This window comes from Anolis carolinensis, chromosome 1 (assembly GCF_035594765.1).
Source record: "Anolis carolinensis isolate JA03-04 chromosome 1, rAnoCar3.1.pri, whole genome shotgun sequence".
Taxonomy (NCBI): Eukaryota; Metazoa; Chordata; class Lepidosauria; order Squamata; family Dactyloidae; genus Anolis; species Anolis carolinensis.
Window position 1 is genome coordinate 303,533,838 of NC_085841.1, and position 24,278 is coordinate 303,558,115.

Consider the following 24,278-nt stretch of genomic DNA (forward strand, 5'->3'; position numbering starts at 1 on the left):
GTTCTCAACCTGTGGGTCCCCAGATTTTTTGGCCTTCAACTCCCAGAAATCCTAATAGCTGGTAAACTGGCTGGGATTTCTGGCAGTTGTAGGCCAAAAAATCTGGGAACCCACAGGTTGAGAACCACTGAACTATAGAATGAAAAGGAACACCAAGCATCTTCTAGACCAACCTTTGTCAGTATAGAAAAGCCACAGTTAATGTTGGCCATTCAACCTCTGCTTAGTCCCCATACATTTGCCCACCCCAGCTCTAGACTAAGCAGTTTTATATAAGGCATGATGAACTTCAGACAGACTGAGAAATGGGTTATCTCCATGTTGTGCATTGGTAATACTTTACATGCATGCATATGTCTCCTTTGGATCCAATCATATTAATTATTAGAACAATATGTTTAGAGAAATTAAGGGCTAGCAGAAAAGTTTCATCCATATCTTCTTGTTGTGTGCCCTTTGGAGTCACTCCGTGCCTGCTTCCTGGCCCTAGTTCTACTAGTTCTTCTTCCAAGCTTTGCATTCTTCTGTATATAGAAATACAGCAAAATTACTGCTGTTCAGCCAGCCCTCTTCTTAACTTCAGTCCACAGGCTTTTGGACAGGGAACATGCAATCAAGAACAGCGTTTTGACATCAGTGTGTTTCCATTCTCTTTAGATCTCATAAATGTCCCTGAGCTTCACCTCTCTTACCCCTCCCCCTCAAAAACCCACAGAGGCAGTTCTTTGCCAGTCTCTCACAAAGCAGATCTCTGAGAGATGAATCATGGGGTTGGCTGCTTTGTGTGTTTTGGATCGTATCCCTCTGCCTTCCTTTAATATAGTGACCAGATTTGCACATCCAAAAGGGGCCATCCAGCTGCCTTGCTGGATGCCAAAGAAATAATGCCTGTGGCTTTAAGTTCCACACTTCTTCATATATGTCCCTCAAACTTGTTTGCCTTTTCAAAGGCTGCCAGATGTTGCCTGGATGTTTTTCCAAGCACGTGGTAGTAGATGTTACCATGCCAATGATTTTTAATATATTTCAGCAGCTTTCAGGACTTTTCAGGGCCAAACTAGATGTTGCATACAGATGTGTGTGACATGGCCATCATGGCCTCTTTTTAATCAGGAAAAGCTGTGTCCAGAGGGACAATTGGAGAGCTGTTGTGTTCATGTGTGCATAAGTTGGAAGCTTAAAACATTATTTTTGGACTCCTAGAAGCTGTAGTCCAAAAAGTAGCTGGGACCGTCCACTTTTCAACTTTCATCTTGACTTTCTCAAGCAGCTTTTACCTCCTTAGAGGGTTTTCAATGTGCCTTGTCCCTTGCAAATGCCTTAAGAAGAAGAAAAAACAGTTGGGAGGCAATTAGAAATGGTGAAATACCTAATGAAGGAAGAAGTGTATTGCCGCTCCCATTTCTGTCCATCTTGAATCCCAATTTCCCTTTATTCTTTTCCTGTTTACAAGGAGTCATTGCTATAATTCTACAACCCACATCAGTGAACTGCACACATGCATTTTTGTAGATTTTCTTTTGGTAGTGTGATAGCGGGAGTTGATGTGCAATTAAATAAGGGGCATTTATATAGTATGGAATATAGATTGAGTGGGTGGGGGATTTCTTCTTCTGAATTGCTGCTAGTCTTTCTGAGCTCTGTATAAACAAGTGCTTCTGAAATGCTCCAGTTGTTAATCTCAGTGGTGTAGACTTGTTGAATCAATGGAAACTACATAAGCTGGTAGTTTCAGCATTTGTAGACCTGTTGAATTGCTGGAACTTACATAAATTGGTAGTCCCAGCAAGAGTACACCTACTGAATAGAAATTTAGTCTAGTTGGAGCTATTAATTAGATTTAGAACTGCATAAAGTGATAGGGCACATTATCTGACAGTTTCTGGTTGTGACTTATTGTAGTAGTCATCTCCACAAACATAGCATTTTTATCATGGACTTTCCATATATTATCTGATTAAACTTTTCAGAAAATACGTGAAGGTATTCAGTTTTATTCTGCCTGTATTACAGATGATGGGAGGTATATAATACTTGTCCACCCACATTGTATTTCAGCTGAGAACAACAACTTCCTAGTTCAGGTTATTAGCACTATGCTAACTTTAACTCCTAACATAAAATCTCTCCAAGGGGACATCCCAACTTCAATTTTGTTCTGATAAATGAGCACAATCTACGCCATATTCTACGACCTGTTTATATTTCACCTTATGAGCTTTGTTTTTATTTTGCATGGAAGAATTAGCTGCATGATTGGATTCAAGGCTACTAACATTTTTTTTTTAAAAAAAAAACAAGTAGAAATAAAACCACAGTGAAATATACTGATTTTTAAAGATTGGAATCATAATGCTGTATCATGTTCATTCCATCCTGCCCACAAGGAATGCTCATGTAGACAATTAATATGTCAAAAGCTCTATTTTCATGTGCATTCTGTTGCACAAATGCAGCTGGCCATTAATTGTAGTGGTTAAAGGCTTTTTAAAATGGCCAGCTCAAGAAATAATCTCTCATACTTAGATCACTGTCAACTCATCATAGTTTTGGTGTCAATTTTGCTGAACCATTGAAATGTATAGAATTTTGCTTAGTTAAATGCCTTACCCAACTCTAGATTAAACTCAAATGAAACAAAATGTAATTAAAGTGTTTTTGGTATGAAGTAGCCTAGAAATAATTGGGTATCACTTTATTGTTGTTATATGGCAAGTCAACTTCAGTTTATGACTTTCTCCCAGGGTTTTTTTTTACAAGGAAGAGTGTGTGACATGCAAAACATCTAGTGGTTTTTCATAGTTTAGGGAAGATTCATACCTGGAGTCCTAATCCAACACTCAGACCACAACACTATGCTTTTTCTCTATGTGACAAACATGAAACAAGGAACCCCATTGCCCAGTTGAGTGATGCAGGGAAGCATCCATTTCAAAGAAAAATTCTTCTATTTGTTTTTCTCTTTCTCTTGCAGATCTTCTGACAGCAAAGGAGTATCATTGCCTGCTGCAGTTGCTTTGCCCTGACTTTCCCTTGGACCTTACTCAGAAAGCAGCAAGGTGAGTTTTTGTGATTTCCCTTTTCTCTGACTTTGGTTATACAGAGAAAAATTCTCTTTTTATACTTGTCTAATAAAAAGAATCTGAATTCACTAGCAGCTGTGCATCCTGTGTGTCCGTTTGAATGGAGCAATAGGCAAAGATGTAATTTATTTATTTATTTATTTATTTATTTCCAATATTTCTACCCCGCCCTTCTCCCCGAGGGGACTCAGGGCGGCTTACACAACTGGTAGGATCACTACCAGTACATCATAATACAATAAAATAAGAAAAAAGTTAAAATAATTAAATAACATAGTAAAATACAATATATAAAAATTTAACACAATGCAACACCAAATATATATACCAATCATCCATCATACCTTGTGTAAGAATATATCAGTTTCATCCCTGCCAATTGGTTTTATTTAAGGCAAATGTAAACATTATTATTATGATTCACTATTGACATAGCTGTTAACCACCATTTAAATTTAACCACCATTAATACTTTCAGATATTGTAGAGGTGGAGCGAACTGTAATAATAAATATATTTCTGAAAAAGATTTTATACTACTTCTGGAGATTTAAGCAATTTCAGAGAGATGCACTCCTTATTTCTACTATATCCTGCAAGCAAGTTGCCATTTCATATTTATCCACCATCACAAAGCAAGGGATTTCTTCCTGGTTCGTTTCCAGGGCAAAATCACCTGAAGAGTAACTATGGCTGCCTTAATTCTTAATTTGTAAAAAAAAAAAAAAAAAAGCCAGCAGGAACACCAAACTGTCAAAATAATACTGTAGTGGATTTTCCTTCTCTGTAAGTTTTTAAACAGAAGCTGGATGGCTATTTGTTGAGAGTGCTTTGATTATATATTTCTGCATAGCAGGAGGTTGGACTGGGTGTCCCTTGCAGTCTCTTCCAACTCCATATTTCTATGATTCTGTGTATCCTCCTTGGTCAAGATGTGTAGAAGCCAAAGGCAACTCATAGAATCATAGAACCATAGAATAGTAGAGTTGGAAGAGACCTCATGGGCCATCCAGTCCAACCCCCTGCCAAGAAGCAGGAAATCGAATTCAAAGCACTCCCGATAGATGGCCATCCAGCCTCTGCTTAAAAGCCTCCAAAGAAGGAGACTCCACCACAGTCCGGGGGAGAGAGTTCCACTGCCGAACAGCTCTCACAGTCAGGAAGTTCTTCCTGATGTTCAGGTGGAATCTCCTTTCCTGTAGTTTGAAGCCATTGTTTCAACTGAGTTGAATTGGCATGAAAGGTGGAAAATTATCTAAGTGCTTCTCCCTACCCAGCAGTAAAAATGAAATAATAAAACATTGTAACGTTTTGCAACTTCCAAAATCTGCTGCCTGAAGTGGTTGCTGCCAGCTGTGGAGACCAGACTGAGGTTACAAGGAGCTGTTCACAGCTGTGTGTTCAATTAATATTCTCAAAGAAAAGAGATTGGAGACTGGGATTCACCGCTGACACTGATTATTTCTTCAGAAGGGGTTGACTCCAAAGACACTGGATTCAAACTTCCTCATAGTGACTTGTTGTTGAGTTTATCTCTTCCTGTACCAATGAGCCAAAAGGGACATTAGTCTAGGACATGTGATGATCAAGGGCTTGACAAGCATCTTGTTGATGTGCAATGGTCATAGCTAAACTATTTAAGGACCAGTGAGCGAGTGCCTGTTTAGGTCCCCTAAAATTATTGGGTCAGCTATTTGGGTAGGGGGATATCGTACCCTCCCAACATTTCACAGTTGAAAACAAGGGCATTGTGACCAAGAAATATCAGTGTGTAGTTAAGAATTGTACAACAGCCATTCAGGACTTGATGACTTTCATGCATGCTGACTTGGCTTGTGTAGTTAATCACTCTCAGCTTTGCTTTGTGTTGGCGCAAGTTAAATTTTAGAAGGATTGATGTGTGAAATAGCACTTTTTTTGGGGGGGGGGGGGTTCCATCCAAATCCTATCTCTTAATTGGCATTGTGTGAATATATATATTTGAAGGTAATTGGCTAGGACAGATTAGGGAATCTCTGATGTAGCACTCATCCAACTACTCAGCCATTCTCCTTCCTGAGCTAGCCAGAGTGGTCTTGGGGGTGTTGCTTGTGCTGCTGAGTATGACAACCATAATTTTCTTCCAAATGATGTATGGCCCCACTCATGCTGCTGGCCATGCTCCAGACCAGGCCTGCACAATCGGTAGCCCTTTGTGTATTTGGGCTTCCAACTCCCAGTAGTCCTAGATAGCTTGCCCAATGGTCAGGAATTCTGAGAGCTGAAATCCAAAACACCTGGATGGCCTCAGGTGATGCAGGCCTGCTCTAGACAGAGTAAAACCCACAGGTTGCATGATCCTCTGGATTCCACTGTTGTGGTTCCTGAAGCCCTAACTCAGTAGTTCTCAACCTGGGGTTCCCAGATGTTTTTGGCCTTTAACTCGCAGAAATCCTAAGAGCTGGTAAACTGGTTGAGATTTCTGAGAGTTGTAGGCCAAAACACCTGGGGACCCACAGGTTGATAACCACTGTTCTAACTCCTCATTAAAATGATGAAATTTTGGTCGATTTTTGCCCATTAAACATGCAAAAAGGGCCCCATATGTGAAAATGTGCAGAAATCATTTGACCCGCCCTGCAAGCACCCCAGAACCCCACAGACATCCCACTCCTATGAACACCTCAACACTAACCCCTAAATATCTCAATGTTCCATAAGCCACTGAACCAAATCACACCAAATCTGGCCACAAAAGACATAGTCATCCAAAATATGTCTTTCAATAAAAAAACAAGAAAAATAAAGTCCTAATTAGAGGACGAGGAAGAACCGATTTTTCCCATTGCTGCCAGTTAGAAGGATAAGCTCCACACACTTTGTCTCCTAGCAACCCGCTCAGCCATTTAATGGCACCCAGGGCCCCTTCAATCAGGCCTCTTCCACACTGCCTATAAAATACAGATTATCTAATTTGAACTGGATTATATGGCAGTGTAGAATCAAGGCCCTACCACACACCTATATAACCCTGAATGCCAAGGTAGGATAATCTGCTTTGAACTGGATTATCTTGAGTCCACGCTGCCATATAATCCAGTTCAATGTGAATTTTATACAGTTGTATAGAAGGGGCCTCATATCACTATTCTGTTCTAAGTAGATAATATAAGATTATAAATATAATATGTAATAATTACTATGGTATAATAATACAGAACAATATAATCTCTAAAATTATATAAATAAAGTAAATAAAGAACAACACTCAGAAGACAGGGGAATTCCAGACAGAAAACAATCAGGGCCAGCTAACACCTCCCAACAGGCAAGAAGCAGCCAGGCTTTGAAGCTGCAAGGCTATTAATTCTAATCAAGGTAACTAATTGCAGCATTCATACTTGCTGCACTGAGACTATTAATTGCTATTCGACCTGGCCAAACAAGAATTCCACAAGATAGAAAACCCTCAGGTTTTGAAGCCACAAGGCTACTCCGTCCCATTCAACCTGCCAAAGGAAGGATGCCCCTATATAGAAAGCGGCCAGGCTTTGAAGTAGCGAAGCTATTCAGTGCAATTCCAATTGGCCACAGCAACTTGTGGCAGGGCAAAGCTAGTCATAGTCTAAACATAGCAACAAGAAGCAGAGGAAAAAGGAATCATTTGGACTTGTTGGGGGTGGCCTCAGGGGATGGTGGGGGACATTGGCCATCCCTGCTATAGTAGATGATAGTGATCAGAGAAGAGAGGATATTTCTGTTATTCAGTTGCCATGGACAGATTGCTTCTTGGTCAGGATTAGAATGCTTGGTGTCAAGAGTCTCTGTGGGGTGAGTGACCAAATAAGATGGCCCACCACAAGAGACTGATGGATCTAGATGGTTTCCTGTTAATTCTTGGGAATTTTCCTGTTGCCTTGACAGGCATTTACCAAAACCATCTTTATTGATACTACTGGTTTAAACACTACTCAGCCTGTGAAACTTGTCTAGGGGATCTTTTGCCTCGAAGCACAGTGTAGAAATAGTTCAAATGAATGAATAAACTGAACAAGTCACCCATATAGCTGAATTCTATAAAAAATGAGAAATTAACAACAGCCAACCTCAGAAGCTGGTTGTGAAGAGGGCTGGGGAAACTTATTGGGAAGAACATTATTGGTCCACAGCCTCCACAAGTCAATCTATAAATCTAAATCCATGACTCTGAGACCTAAAGCATGTTGATGATGATCCTTTCGAGGAATTTAATCTCCAAAGCCATTGTAAACCTGAGTCCTCATTGAAGGGTAGCCTTTGCACAACTCCTTTGTTGTGTGGGTGTGCCTTGGAGACAGACAAGCTGGGGGTGTGGACCAACAGGTGTGAGAGAAAAATGAGATCTGGGTGTCTCTGGCACAGCCTAGTTCAGGTGGAGATGATCTCACTGCTTTTCCTTTTCCTGGGCTTAGAGTCCCCCCCCCCCCCCCCCGACCGAACGTGCTGCTTTTGCCTCCAGAGCTAGTCAACGGAGGTTACTTGATATAGCCTCAAATCCGGCACTGTCCTCTTCTCTCCTTCCTCCTCTATACCTTTTGAGATCCTTATCTGTGGCTTTCTCATCTGCCCCTACCTACACATTGCGCTTTTCTGCCACAAGCCCCATTTCCTCTTATGCCATGATCCATTATCTCACTGACAGAGGGGAAAAGGATGAACTTATAGGAATGGGATATTTTTTCTTTACAACGCCATATCAATTTGCACTCACTACATACTTTTCCAGAGGTCTCTACCAGCTGAGTATTTGCTTCTATAGTGGGTTATAGGTTATATTTACTACACAATGACAGGACATATTAATACACGTTGGGGGCTATGATTTCACAGGCAGGGATCATTTTGAACCTTCCAAGTCTTTCAGAAACCTTGAGGCTGCATGGCTGAGATGATTCCACAGCACAGCTTACTCTTTCAGGGGCTGTTGCTATGTGCTGATAACAAACACTAGAACAGAAAGAAATCATGAAACGTTAGGCTGGAGAGGAAACATGGATGCAGATGGGATCCTGAGGATCCTAGAGCTTATGCACAACAGCAGAAAGCTGGCCTGAACACAGAGGGGGAGAGAAGAGAAGGGCACAGCTCCATCAAACCTGGACACAGAAACCAATTAAAAGTTCTTTTTTCACCCCCCTTCCCCTTCAACTGCCCTGGCCATAGAGGGAGAGGATGAAGGCACAGTTCCATCATGTAAAGGTCCAAAGCAGATGAAAGCCTCCCTCCGTCCCGATTTTCAGTGCTCTGATCGCAAAAGAAGATCACAACTACATCATGTCTTGTCCAAGAAGCAGGAAAGCCCTCCCCCCATTTCTCAACTGCCACTGCCCTGACTGAAGAGAGAGAGAGCAGAGGAGTCAGTATCTGCTGGACTTAATCCTTTTCCACACTGCAATTTCCTTTTTTTCTTTTTTTGTCAATTGTCAAGGCAGGGAACCGCTATGGTCTTTTAATTATAAAGGTAAAGGTCTTCCCTTGACATTAAATCTAGTCGTGTCAGACTCTGGGGAGTGGTCCTCATCTCCATTTCTAAGCCAAAGAACCGGCATTGTCCATAGACACCTCCAAGGTCATGTGGCCGGCATGCTGCATGGAGCTCCGTTTACCTTCCCGCCAAGCCTGTCCCTATTGATCTACTCAAATTTGCATGTTTTCAAGCTGCTAGATTGGCAGAAACTGGAAGTAACAGCGGGAGCTCGCCCCGCTCCCTGGATTCAAACCACTGACCTTTTGATCAGCAAGGTCAACAGATCAGTGGTTTAACCCACTGCGCCACGGGGGGCTCCAGTGATGATGTTATATTATTAATATAATCATATTCTTTAAATGAAGATGTGCCCTATTTACAGGTAATGTAATGGTGGATGTGTTTTAAAGGGCCAAAAGAATGGTGGAAGATATTAGAACATGTGCCCAGTGCTCTAAGGAAGTAAGCTTGGCTGGAAGAAGGTTGTTTGTGTGAGTGTGTGTGTGTGTGGGGGGGGGGGGGGGGTCTAAGTGGGAAGGAGGTTTCAGCAACTCTCACTCACATTCCCTTTTTTACATTACAATTTACATTCTGTCTCATCAGTTGGGCAGACAGATACTTAAGGACTCAGGCTTACTGTAATCATACATAATTTACACTTAGCCCTGAAAGATGGGCTAGGTGTTACATTTGTCATCAAATAATTAGCCACAGCCAGATTGCAGGATTTATCTTTGTTTGCACTGTGTGTGACTTTGGTTTACTTTTATTTTGGAGGTGTGACAATTAAGAATGTGCTGTTCAGAAGCAACATATCAGGACATTAGAATCATAAAATCATTGAGCTGGAAGAGACCTCTTAGGCCATCCAGTCCAACCCCCTGCCAAGAAGCAGAAAAGCCTATACATATTAGAAATGTATGTACACTGCGTAGTTTATATGTGCATCCATCATATTAAAACAAGGGTTTGTGACTACTTCCTACATCAAGCACCCTCTATAATGCCTACCCTGCCTAATTTACATCACAGGAAGTTAGAAAAAAACAGAATATAGAGACATGTATGACTTGTACCCAGTTGGTCTTGCTCTTGATTATATGCCTAGTTCATCAGCTGCTTATCAGGCCTTTTAGCAATCAGAAACCAGGCTAAACTTACTTCCAGGTGGCGTCCTTGATGCTTGAAGTTGTTGGGAGCTTTCTCAATACATATTGGAGCCGTCCTTTTGGGAGGAGCAAGAAGATTATTTCAACTAGAACCAGAACATCCTTTTGGTTAGCAACCAACCACTATTACTACCACTACTAAAGCTGACATTTTCAGTGTCACTGTTGAAAAGTAATTCATGGAATATCATATCATTTCTCTCTGTGAGACTCTTTAAATGATCTAGATAGAAAAATAAAAACTGAGAGGACAGGAACTGATAAAAGAGCAGAAAAGATGAAAAGAAAGGAAGGGGAACTTCTAAAAGTAAATAATTACATTTAAGTCACAGCTAATGTTTGTTGTGTACAAAGAAAAGGTCATACCAAAGAAAGAACTAGTACAGTATTCATTTTCCGCAGTTCTCTTCATTCCACTTGGTTTTTAATTTTGCCCACTTGTTTAAAGCCCAACTGGCATCAGCATATGATTATATCTCTCTTCCCAAGTGTCTCTGGCATGTGTTTCTTAATGTGTCCTCTTTGACTGACTATCATGTTCAACAGTATGTTCTACTGTGGACTCTATCCTGTGCCATTTGGACAATCAAAAAATGTTTTGACCTGCATCTCCTATAGATGATTTATCCTAAACCAGATATTTCCCATCTGTTATCACTTTTTTCTTCAGGATCTGTGTAAAAGTCATTCAACCACCCATTTGATGTGCAATCTAGTTCCATTCAGGTTCAAATGCAACCTGTCTCTTTTGTAAAAGCCTTGTCTCAGAATGTTCCCCAATATCTCACAACATCATTGCATTTACATGTTGAGATCCCTTACCTTCTACTGTTATCTTTGCATTGAATGGATAGCATACCTGAAACGGCTACCACTGATTTTCAACCTCCTACATCTATATATATAAAATGATGAAGTTGTTTGCGCAGTGACTATAACAACAAAACTAAACATCCCAGAAATACGAAATTTGGCAACATAATGCAAAAGGCTTGCCTCCAGGTTACAACAACACAACCACACCACAAAACCACAATCCAGACCCACAAAAATCACAACAACGCATCATGCGATAACAACACAACTAAACGCCCCAGAAATACAAAACTTGGCAACACAATGCAAAAGCCTTGCCTCCCAGTTGTAACAACACAACCACACCACAAAACTACACAGGACCCACAAAACTCACAACAACGCATCGTGACTATAACAACACAACTAAACGCCCCAGAAATACGAAACTTGGCACACAACTAAACGCCCCAGAAATACGAAACTTGGCACACAACTAAACGCCCCAGAAATATAAAACTTGACAACACAATGCAAAAGCCTTGCCTCCCGGTTGTAACAACACAACCACACCACAAAACCACAATCCAGACCCACAAAACTCACAACAATGCATCATGACTATAACAACACAACTTAAACTCCCCAGAAATACGAAACTTGGCACACAACTAAACGCCCCAGAAATACAAAACTTGACAACACAACACAAAAGCCTTTTCTCCCAGTTGTAACAACACAACTACACCACAAAACCACAATCCGGACCCACAAAACTCACAACAACGCATCATGAATATAACACAACTAAACACCCCAGAAATACAAAATTTGACAACACAACGCAAAAGCCTTGCCTCCCAGTTGTAACAACACAACCACACCACAAAACCATACTGGACCCACAGAACTCACAACAATGCATCAGGACTATAACAACACAACTAAACACCCCAGAAATACGAAACTTGCCAACACAACACAAAAGCATTCCCTCCCGATTGTAACAACACAACCACACCACAAAACCACAATCCGGATCCACAAAACTCACAACAGTGCATCGTGACTATAACAATACAACTAAACGCCCCAGAAATACAAAACTTGCCACACAACTAAACGCCCCAGAAATACAAAACTTGGCAACACAACACAAAAGCCTTGCCTCTCAGTTGTAACAACACAACCACACCACAAAACCACAATCCGGACCCACAAAACTCACAACAACGCATTGTGACTAACAAATACAAAATTTGACAACACAACTCATCCACCTCCCCAATCCCTACATTCACACTTGGCCTCCAAAAAAACAATTACAATAATAACAATGACAACAACAACAATAAGAATCAACACCATCACAGGCAAGAAACAGCCAGGCACTGAGGCTGAGAGGCCAGTCAGTGCTACACTGGGTCTCCAAAAAACAATACAGTAGCATCTAACTTATCCAACCTTCATAATCACTACAACAACAACAATAATAAACACCTACACAGGCAAAAAAAAAATTATTGTACCACAATAAAAATGTAAACCGCACTCAGCAGAATCAGACATTACAATTAACAACAAACCAAAGACAACAGGGATCTCAAGCAATTATCAATCAACACAAAAATTGAAGAAGGTAACAGACTTCAAATACTACTACTAATGTGAGTATAAAGAAGGTGGAGGTCACAGCATCAATACAAGCTAATGTAGACTGACCAACACCACCAGACTAAGCCACAGCAACGCGTGGCCGGGCACAGCTAGTATGAACTAAATTTGTCTTCCAAGACCTATTATGGCCTCTTCACATTGAGAGGGGAAAGCATGGGTGACTGTCCCTTTAAGAGTAGAGAATCGCCCCTCTTGTATCGTCAACAGTCCCCTTTAGAGTTCTGCCTACCCATCACACTCATACGTGGAAACTTGAGAGCTGGTAATACATTCATCTTACATTTATCACAAGGTCAGTATTACTTTTTTGTTTTTAATCAGGAGAAACAACAATATCCAAAAACCAAGAGACCCCTTGCCCTGCTCAAAGCCCTTTACATTAAAGGAGATTGACACCAGTTTAAAACCTCATCTTCCCATGGGAAAAATTATTCTGCCTCAAACCCCAGAGGATACAAGAGACAGTGATTCAGGTTGAAACCATTGCTTTCCATGGGATCCCATTGATCTGCATGGAACTCAAGAGGATACAAGAAGTAGTGGTTCAGGCTAAAATCGTTGCTTTCCATAGGATGCTATTGATATAAATTGATCCCCAGAGGATGCAAGAGGCAGTGATCCAGGTTAAAACATTGCTTTCCATGAGATCCTATTGTTCTGCACTAAACCCCATAGGATTCAATAAACTGTTGACAGTTGGGCAATGAAACAGGATGGGAAACTTTTAATGGTTTCCATCACACCTGCTTTTCAGTTGTAAAGTCTGATAAGAGGTAGGAGCTCTGAACATGATTGTTGGCCCGTGTTCAGAGTTCCTGCCTTTCAGAACATTTCTGCCTCTTTTTAACACTGGAACATGTGATGAGCTCTGTGCCTCTCCATGCTTGAAAAGAGACTGAAGTATCCTACGAGGGGGAAATTTCCTCAATATGATGAAGTTTGGGGTTGGATTTCCCCCAATCCTTCATCCACTCCAACCTCAGCAACATGGAGTGGATGAAGGATTGGGGGAAATCCAACCCCAAATAGGGAAATAAGTCATCTAGGAATACCTGGCTGCTCTAAATGAATTCAAGTCTCCAGGGCCAGATCAATTACACCCAAGAGTATTGAAGGAATTAGTGGAAGTTATTTCAGAACCACTAACAATAATTTTTGAGAGTTCTTGGAGAACGGGAGAAGTCCCAGCAGATTGGAGGAGGGCGAATGTGGTCCCTATCTTCAAGAAGGGAAAAAAGGATGACTCAAACAATTACCGTCTGGTCAGCCTCATATTGATACCAGGCAAAATTCTGGAAAGATCATTAAGGAAGTGGTCTGCAAACACTTAGAAACAAATGCGGTCATTGCTAATAGTCAACACGGATTTACCAAAAACAAATCATGCCAGACTAATCTGATCTCTTTTTTTTTTTTGATAAAGTTACAAGCTGGGTAGATGCAGGGAATGCCGTGGATGTAGCGTATCTGGATTTTAGTAAGGCCTTCGACAAGGTCCCCCATGACCTTCTGGCAAACAAGTTAGTCAAATGTGGGCTAGGCAAACCTACGGTTAGGTGGATCTGTAATTGGTCAAGCAAATAAACCCAAAGGGTGCTCACCAATGCATCTTCTTCATCTTGGAAAGAAGTCACGAGTGGAGTGCCGCACGGTTCCATCCTGGGCCCGGTTCTGTTCAACATCTTTATTAACGACTTAGACGAAGGGTTAGAAGGCACAATCATCAAGTTTGCAGATGACACCAAACTGAGAGGGATAGCTAATACTCCAGAAGACAGGAGCAGAATTCAAAACGATCTTAACAAATTAGAGAGATGGGCCGAAACTAACAAAATGAAATTCAACAGGGACAAATGCAAGATACTTCACTTCAGTGGAAAAAATGAAATGCAAAGATACAGAATGGGGGACGATGCTTTGCTCAACAGCAGTACGTGTGAAAATGATCTTGGAGTCCTCATGGACAACAAGTTAAGCATGAGCCTACAATGTGATGTGGCGGCGAAAAAGCCAATGGGATTCTGGCCTGCATCAATAGGGGTATAGCGTCTAGATCCAGGGAAGTCATGCTCCCCCTCTATTCTGCCTTGGTCAGGCCACACCTGGAATACTGTGTCCAATTCTGGGCACCGCAATTGAAGGGAGATGTTGACAAGCAGGAAAGCGTCCAGAGGAGGGCAACTAAAATGATCAAGGGTCTGGAGAACAAACCCTTAAAGAGCTGGGTATGTTTAGCCTGCAGAAGAGAAGGCTGAAAGGGGACATGATAGCCACATACAAATATGTGAGGGGAAGTCATAGGGAGGAGGGAGCAAGCTTGTTTGCTGCTGCCCTGGAGACTAGAACGCAGAACAATGGCTTCAAACTACAGGAAAGGAGATTCCACCTGAACATCAGGAAGAACTTCCTGACTGTGAGAGCTGTTTGGCAGTGGAACTCTCTGCCCCGGACTGTGGTGGAGGCTCCTTCTTTGGAGGCTTTTAAGCAGAGGCTGGATGGCCATCTGTCGGGGGTGCTTTGAATGAGATTTTCCTGCTTCTTGTAGGAGGATGGCCTGTGAGGTCTCTTCCAACTCTACGATTCTATGATTCTAGGTTGATTGCTGGAGTTCCCTCCTTTCAGGACACTTCTGCCTCTTTTCAACCACGGAGGGCTATGCATGACTGCCAGAAATAGTTTAACTCATGTGATGGGCTCAGTGCCTCCATCTTTGAATAGAGGCTGAAGAGTCCTACGACTGGGAAATGTCTCAATGTGATAAGGTGGTTTGTTGCATTTATGCACACTACAGGTACCAATGTGCATCACAACTGCTAACTCTACTTCAACACTATCTACCAGGCTATCTTGAGATAATGCATGGCCTCCATAACTTTTATACAAACATATCACCATGGGATCCTCATAGCCACCACAACGCAGCTGTCTGTGTTTCTAATTATCAAGTTGCTCATCAACAGAAACCCTTGCTTTCAAATGTGTGTCCTCAGCACAAGAGATTATCTACTCATTCACTGAAGCTTGTGTCTTTGCAAAGGATTAAATGAGGTAGCATGTCCATTCCTTGTTTTAGTGTTTAATAGCAAATTGATTAAATGAGTCTCTCAGAATATTGTAAGGACCTCAAATACTTGCAAATTACAATCCACATAGTGCTACTCCTGGAAATCAGAGGGAGATGAGGAAACTGTAATCCGCTCCAGTGGCCGGCCTGCTTGGCACTTATGTCTGTTTCAAACTGCAGAATATGGTCATATTAGGACTTTGTTCCTTGGTTGCAGCTTCTCTCTGTGTTTAGTCTCTTTTCCCATTCAACACATTAGGACAAGCATAAGTGTAAAAGCTCTTTATGGTGCAGAAAGATGGTAGAGTTTCTTGTCCTACCAGAGAATTGCCTTTTCCTTCCTTGCAGCAATGAAGTTGCCATTATCGGTGATTTGGAAGCTGGTGGTGATAAATGATTCTGTGCTAGTGAGAGAGGCCTCAACGTGAGTGCATGGTCCACATGTTCCACATTCCTGGCATAACAAGATGCAGCCATTTTCCCAGAAATGTCTCTTTCATCTTTTTTTAAAGACTTCCTTTCCTGCCCACCCCCTGACCCAGGGACAGGACTGTACTGACAACGCCTGTGCTGATGGACAGCCTGGGCAGCAAAGAAAGGGACAGAGCTGTGAGTCAGCGATGTGGCCTGTAGCAATTCAGGACTTGAAGAGTGGTTTCAGATGCCAGTGGCTGTGCTGCATTGCCTGGGAGATGGAAGATGTCCTGTCTGCCAGCTTCAAAGCCAGCTTCTTGATGTGGCCACTGACAGTCTCTGTAATGTGCTTATTAGTGGGAATTAAGAACTGAAGCTGCTGCTGCTGCTGCTCTAGACAGGAGGAGGAGGAGGTTTCTAGGACATAATAAATAAAACAGAAGCATGTTGACATCTTCAAAGCGTTTTGTTTTAAATAGTGGCTTTTCTCCTGGGGACCCTCTTAGCCTTAGCCTTTCTTCTTTGCAGTAATTAATTCAAGCTGCTCTGAGGGCTTGAATTTGCTTCACTGAACTGAGCTGGTCCAAAACTCAGAGAGGAAAGCTTCTCTCGCAGAAATGTCCTGTAACACTTCCATTTCGTCCTTCTTCTGTGCAGTTTCTTTGCCCCTATTCTGTAAACCATCTTGACTCAGGGCCAGTGAGTATGAGGAATCTTACACCCAGACTCTCCCCAGTAAAGTGAGTTCCTGTTTGGATGATTACAGTTCACTCTGCATACAACTAGACACTGACAAAATCTGGTGTGTATGCCTTCTACTCATCAATTAAGTAGACGAATTGAAGGCTTTATCCAGTAACAAGAAACAACTTTATTTATCCCCTCCCATTTTTCAGAACTGGGACTCAAGGCCACTGTTGTTTTTATTGTGTGCCTTCAAGCACTGTAATTCATCTTATAATAATCACCACCATATATTAGTTGCCCCCCCCTTTTTGGGGAAGGCAACATGGGACTTCTGCCTTTCTCCGCATAATAGTCGCACCCTTAGTTCACTCACCTGGGCAAGTGAACCAAATGTGTGACTGGACTTTTGGCGTTGTGGGTCTTGAATCGGATGGGAGCCAATCTAAGACTCATGGCACTTGGGAAAGACCGCTGGCGGAGGAGTTAATTCACTCCCCCCCCCACTGCCCGCCGCCTGCCCTCTTTCCCTTTTGACAAGGGGGCAGCCCCTTTGAGACTGCACCCATGCAGACACTTCTTTAAAGGAGCATCTGTGGAGCATCACCCACTTACGCAGCTGTCCCTTTAAAAAAGCAGCCACATGAGCACGTGAAGCATCACCCAACTGGGTGGGTGCTTCTTTTGAGGGTGCAGCCACACACGTGGGTGAACCATCATTCAACCAGGGGGCCGTACCCTCATATTGACCATTATGTAGTAAAATAAGCCCCTCAAATGGGTTTTTTTTTACCATGTAATAGTCGCCATGGTATAATAGTTGCATCCCTCTTTTCCCCCCAAAAGGAGGGGTTGCTTCTATTATGTGATGAAATACAGTAGTTTCTGACTTATGGCAACCCTCAGGTGAACCTATTATGGGGACTTTTTGGCAAGATTTGTCAGAGTTGGATTGCCTTTGCTTTCCTCTGAGACTGAGAGGAAATTGACTTGCCAGTGATCACCCAGTGGATTTCTGTGGCTGAACAGGGATTCAAACCCTGGTCTCCAGAGTTGTAGTCCAACATTTGAGCAATCATATCATGCTAGCTCTGTAAGGTAGCTTACAAATTAAATACAAGATTTCTAAGATTGTACAAAAGATTAACATTAAAACAGAATTAAAATATCAACAGCATTTAAAAACAATTAAAAACATACCATTTTAAAATAATTGTTTAAAAACAATTTTAAATAATGATAAAAAGCAGTTTTAAAAGTACCATTTTCAAAATACATTCACATATCTATATAAATAAAAATGCAGTGTCCATTTGTGAGGACCTCATATCTCCCAAACAACTTCACTGATTGCTACGAAATTTGGACAAAACATAGCATTCAAACTGATGAGTGTTTTATGGTATTTACATACCTACTATCACAAACCTGTCATACCTGAGACAGGTAAAACCATGCCCCTTAGCAATGGCCAATCGGTCTCCTCCCTTCATAACCATTGTAGCAGATTGTTCCTCCCCTTAGCAATGGCGCTAGCAACAGACAAGCAGTCTCCTCCCTTTAGCAACCGGCATGAGTGGGACTGCAAGGGATGGCAAGGCCCGTCTCCTTGCCACTCAATTTGGCCTGACGAGTTATGCAAAGCCGAGGCTCTGTGGCCACAGAAAGGAGGGATACTAAGAGTGGAAATCCTTTTCGTGGACCCCAGCGAGGTGAATGAGAGATAACACTACTTATTATATTATTATAATTGTTTTGCATTATTATATATATATATTATAGTGTTATAATATATTACACTATGTAACACTATGATTTTTGCTCCTAGATTTATCAATGTCATTATTTCCTAGGGTTCTATCATAAAAACATGGGGAAAGGTTTATTAAGCCCCAAAAACTTGTTGTGGGACACCCTGCAATCTATATATATAAAAGAGTGATGGCATCACGGCGACCCACAAAACAACAAAACTACAGGTCCCCCAACCTCAAAATTTGACGACACAACCCATCATCCACGGCTCTAGGTTGATACAACAAAAAGAAAAGAAAAATAAAGTCCTAATTAGAGGGAGAGGAATAATTGTTTTTATCCAATTGCTGTCAGTTACAAGGCTAAGTTCCGCCCACTTGGTCTCCTAGCAACCTACTCAGCCCAGGGGACAGGCACAAGAGTTTGGAGAGACCCCTAAGGGCCATCCAGCCCAACCCTTTCTACTATGCAGCAGGACACAATCCAAGCATTCACAACACATGGACAACATATAAATACTATACAATACTACACAGGGACATAAACCCCCTCTATCCTCACCACTTTCACAGTACACAAACAACCAAATGCATACTAAACATAAGGACAACCATACAACAGACATTCAATACCACCACTACCTCAGCAAGTTCTCACCAACACCACTAGACAACGCCACAGCAACGCGTGGCCGGGCACAGCTAGTACATTATATTATTATAGTATAACTATTTTTTAAATTATATTTTTTCCATGTCATTAGTGACTTGAGAAACTGCCAGTCACTTCTGGTGTGCGAGAATTGGCCGTTTGCAAGGATGTTGCGCAGCGGATGCCCGGATGTTTTACCATCCTGTGGAGGCTTCTCTTTATTTATCTGTGGAAGATCCAGGGTGGTAGAAAGAACTCTTTTCTGCTTGAGCCATGTGTGAATGTTGCAGTTGGCCAGCTTGATTATCGTTGAATAGCCTTGCAGCTTCAAAGCCTTGCTTCTTTTTGACTGGGGGAATTCTTCCTGTCTGGAGATTGTGTATCACATGGATTGTGTATCATATGTTCTGTTTTCCAGAGTTGCCAAACCAGACTATCTCCATATCTGTGCAAACAATGGAACCACCGCAAATATTGCTTACCCACAAGCATTGTGAAATCACATATATCTGAAACCTACTCTTTCTCTATCCTTTCTTTCCCATTGAACCAGACTGGGCCACAGCAACGCGTGGCTGGGTACAACTTATATATATATACATGAGACTAAAACTCTTAGCATATTATTTTTTAATTTTTATCAAATGACAGATGATAGTCTATTACATTGTTGGCATTTCCTCCTATATACCTACCATCTGCCTTTTAATAGAATTCAAAACATAATATGCCAAGAATTTTAGTCTGGAGGAAAAGCTCACACTCTTGTCTAAAATGTTGATGAAGAATAAGAGAAAATCGATATTCTGAGAGGATGGCAGCTGTCATTTACATCACCAGCTGGTTGCCTAGAGAGAAAACAAGGCTAGCCCTGTTATCATGCCTCTGTAGCTGCAACCTTGTTAATGCAGTAAGCTGGTGCAACTATCTGGGTGTAAGCAGCAGTGGAAGGAGGAAAAAGCAAGCAAAACGTGATGAGCACAGAATAAAATTAACAGGAAAAAACACTGGACTTATGTCTCAAGGTGCTCAATAGGTGAAGAGGTTTATTCATTGAACTTCTTGAGATGTGTCTCCCTTTCATTTCTGCTGGTAGGAGGAAAAAGGCTGTGCTTGGGAAATAAGGTACTTGGAGGCAGCTCATTTTTGTCTTACAAAAAAGAGTAATCACTGTCATAGTGGATTAACTATGTCCTGAGGCAGCTACGTCAGGTAGCAGATGCTACATATTGGAGAGCAGACAAAGCTTTGGCCAGCCCTGAAGCCACGAAATTGGCCTGATCCCGTCAGTTGCATTGGAGGACACTGTCTTGCCATTAGGGTTGAAATAAGGTTCTGGCCATGTTTGTATATGGGGTAGAGGGTGACGCTGTCTTATCTTTCACCTCAGGCAGGAAAACATCTTAGGAAAGCCCTGAGGGAAACAAAATACATATAGGAGACATGAAAGTCCTCTTTGGCTTGAGAGGTTTCCAAGACCGAAAATACACTGGTTGTGCTGACTGGGAATTCGAATTGTACTCCACAAGGAAACTTTTCAAAGTTCTGGGAACTTGTGCCTGTCTGTACTAAACACCGCAAACAGCATTTTTTATGCGCCAGATACCCAGCTGAACTCTAGAGAGATGGGTACCCTCACACATACTCCCCAGAAAAGACATATCCCTCCCCCCTTCACTTTGCAATGATATATATGTCACCCACTGACCTTGGTGGGTTTCTTTTCATTCACCCAGGCAACCCTCACAAATTAACACTCACATAAACTTGTGGAAATTCTTTCCCCTCCACTCACATATGCCCTTTTAATTCGCCCCAGCTCACTCCAGCTATTCTTGAGAGATGAAGGGAACAAAAGGATTCTTCCCTGAATCCTTTGTTAAGGGCATCCCAGGTTTAGCTTTCATCTCATTCTGTTGGTTTAATAAATATCAAGCGCTGTTTGGAACAGCAACCTAAATCGGCACAGTAAAGCCTTTTCCCTGCCCGCTGGCATTAGTTGTGTTTGTCCAGGGTCAAAGCAGCAAAGAGGAGGAATTTGTTGCTGTAATCTTGTTTTACTTTTTAGCCTTTGAGTGCAAAATGCATTTCCATTTTGTGCCAAAGCTAGATAGCAAAAAATGTTGCATCATTTGTCTCTTTGGGATTCCAACACCACTTGTCAAAAATGAGTCTACTTCACCTTTAAGCAGAAGTGAGTGCAGATTGTTTTTCCTGCTCATCAGAATAACTATTTTTAACTGATTTTTGAAATAACTGTTTCAATCATCCGTTTTTTATCTTATAAGTTAATGTCACATAGATTATGATGATTTTGTCACTTTAGGACTGGATGGTTGAAATGTGCTGGGGGAAAGATTGCCTTAATATCTTCCTTGCATTGCATGCTTGTGAGTTTTCAAAGTACAGAAGCCATATTTCCCCAGCTCCACATCATCACTCTTCAGTACTGCCTTCGAAAACCAGAGATTTTAAAGCACATGTGTCAAATTCAAGCCCACAGGCTGAATCCAACCCACCGTATAATTTTACGCAACTCCTGTATTCCTTATCATTAGACATCGTGACTAGAGCCGATGGGAGTTGGGATACAGTATCATCTGAGAGACTATACATTGTTCTGTTTAGTCAGGATAGTGGTGTTTGTATTTAGATACAAGGCCTGTGGATATAATGCGTGACTTTAAAATGTCCTTTAACCCTTCCCCAACATCAGAGCCACAAGGGCTGTAGAGCTGCAGTTCCCCAGCTAATCAAATGTGATAGGAGTTGCCATTCAATAAGTTCTGGGGACCCAATTGGGTAAAAACTAAAGAGCACTGACTGGCATAAAATTAATGTTTTAAATTTGTTTAACTCCTCTTTTAAGCTGTGTGTACTTCACATTGTTTTAGCTCTGTTTTGTTTTTAGCTGCCTTGGATATCTCATTGAGAGAAAGGCAGGATATAAGTCAATTGGTAGAGATAGGCAGCTAGTCAGTTATTGATAAAGGGATTTTTACCATGCGAGTGCACTATTTACTTTATCAATGTATTAGAAAATAGTATTAAATAACACTGTAATAAATTGTGGTTTTGTTTAATTGTGGTTTAACATTTGGGGGTTTGTTTGTTTTTTTTAATTATATTTTGTTCAACATAGTTGTGACCTGTCCTGAGTCCCATAGGTAAAGAGAAGTACATAACTGCATAAATAAATAAAATAGGCCAGTACAAAACAGAACTTGAGCTTACTTTGTCAGTCTCCTTTGTGACTCTGCTTCCTTCCATTAAATTGTATCTTAGTGACAGGTTAGTTAGCATAGCAGGTGGTGGTTGTTGAATTGTCTCTTTCCTTCTTGTTTCCAGGATTGTTTTGATGGATGATGCTGTAGACTGCTTGATGTCTTTTTCGGATTTTCTGTTTGCCTTCCAAATCCAGTTTTACTACTCAGGTGAGCCCTTTACATATTCTCTTGTTTCGGACCACAAAGCTGCAGTCGACTGGGCAGAAACTACAAGGTTGGGCTAGAGTCTTGCTCAATAATTTGAAATTCTTGGGGCAGAATAACTCAAGGGACATACAGTTGCAAATGTATGAGCCAGAGGATTACTTCAAACTCAACTCATTTGCAGATCACAGCCCAACCAAAAAAAAAATCTTGATTTCTTGGTTTCTAGGGTTATTTGGGTGCTGAGTCACAAAATTATATTGGATAGACCACATCAGCACAAGTTTCTTAGATATGGTTATAATTATTTTAAATGGGTGGGCAGATTACATATGTTCTACATCCCAAAAACTAGAGCTAATATAGGAGGAAACTGGTGCCATTTTTGAATCAGTAGGTCAAAAATACCTGGAAACATGTCTAACATTTGAAGCATTCAAATGTGTGTTGTCCAGTGTAATGCTTCCATGGAAGATAGAGCATAAAAATGTCATGTGTGAACATTGGATACCTGATTCATTTGTTTGTGTCTTTATATGTTTAAGTTATGTCTGTGATGCCTTTCTATTTAATCACCACATTATTGTTTTTTGGTACTATTAATCAGTTTAAATTTTTACTGCTGACAATGTTTGTTTGTTCTGATTGTATTTTATTTTGTTTTATTGTGATTATTTGGGCATGGCCCCATGTTAACCGTCCCGAGTCCCTGCTAGAGGTGGGATATAAAAATAAAGTTATTATTATTACTATTTTATGGTAAACTCTCATAAAGCAGCTTAATGAAAAAGCTTAAGTAAACAAAACATGAGAGATTTCTCCATTAAAATAGTATCAGTCCCTAAGCCAGTCTTGAAACTTGGGCAAGTTCCAGCCTCAGTCCGTGTTCTCCCGACCTGCCTTCAGCATCATCCCATGCATTCACTCCACTGTCAACCTTCTCATATTAAGTGGGATAGTCCTAAGGGGGATTATAACTGTGTTCAGTTAAACAATAGTAGAATCCTCCCTGTAATCTGGCATCCTGATAGTGCTGGGTGGAGGCGGAAAATTCACTTTTCAGATTATAGCTTCATCCCAGCTGGTCACAAGCCCTGGTTGCTTGATTCAGAAAGAGGTCTAAGGACATTTTTCTGAGCATGCAGGTGTTTCTTTTGGAATGAAGTCTGAATGTTGTGGAAATTGCTTACACACACTCCTGCTCTCCATGTATGATTGTTGTTGTTGTTTATTCATTCAGTCGCTTCCGTCTCTTCGTGACCTCATGGACCAGCCCACACCAGAGCTCCCTGTAGGCCATGGCCACCCCCAGCTCCTTCAAGGTCAAGCCAGTCATTTCAAGGATACCATCCATCCATCTTGCCCTTGGTCGACCCCTCTTCCTTTTTCCTTCCTTTTCCCCCAGCATCATTCTCTTCTCCAAACTTTCCTGTCTTTTCATTATGTGGTCAAAGTACTTCATCTTTACCTCTAATATCCTTCCCTCCAGTGAGCAGTCGGGCATTAGTTCCTGGAGTATGGACTGGTTTGAACCATGTATGATTAGCCCTGAGGAATACCCCTCCAACTCATCCCAAATCTCCAGTTTTTTAGTGGGAATGTAAAACCATACCAAAGGACCTGTATATAAATAGACAGTAACCACATATGTTGAACTTTATATGATTTTCACACCTCCTTCATCAATAGAATTGCATATAAGTAATCTGAAAAATGCGAAGCAGGGCCAGATCTTTTTGAAAGCATTTATGTTTCTGCTTGTAACTCAGTGAAAACAAGAGGCTGAACAAGGGCACTAGGGGCTATCTAGCGAGAATCCTTTCAATCACAATTTAAGTTGTGATAACCATGTGCAAAGGTCATATTGTTTTTAGAAATGGATTAGTGCTCAGTTGTTTGCTTAAGACTCATCCTCAGAACCAGTCTTTCTTTTATTTGTCTGGGGAGGGATGAAATCTAGCAATATAGGCATTTAATACCTGCTTTGTAGGCTTTGTCCCCAACTCAATCATGCCATGATTCAGAGTGTAATTCATAAGCAGAGCTAGAAGGAGAATAAAGGAGTGACTT

General features: G+C 41.4%; 1 protein-coding gene across 3 annotated transcripts in view; it reads left to right on the top strand.

The window, feature by feature from the left end:
- Nucleotides 1-24,278, top strand: part of cstpp1 (centriolar satellite-associated tubulin polyglutamylase complex regulator 1) — a 139,921-nt gene that overhangs the window by 105,643 nt on the left and 10,000 nt on the right. For all 3 annotated transcript variants that reach the window (XM_003214597.3, XM_062967957.1, XM_008104934.3), the window contains 2 exons: nt 2,975-3,059; nt 22,126-22,211. In XM_003214597.3, coding sequence (XP_003214645.1) covers nt 2,975-3,059; nt 22,126-22,211 — 171 coding nt within the window. The remainder of the gene's footprint in view (nt 1-2,974; nt 3,060-22,125; nt 22,212-24,278) is intronic.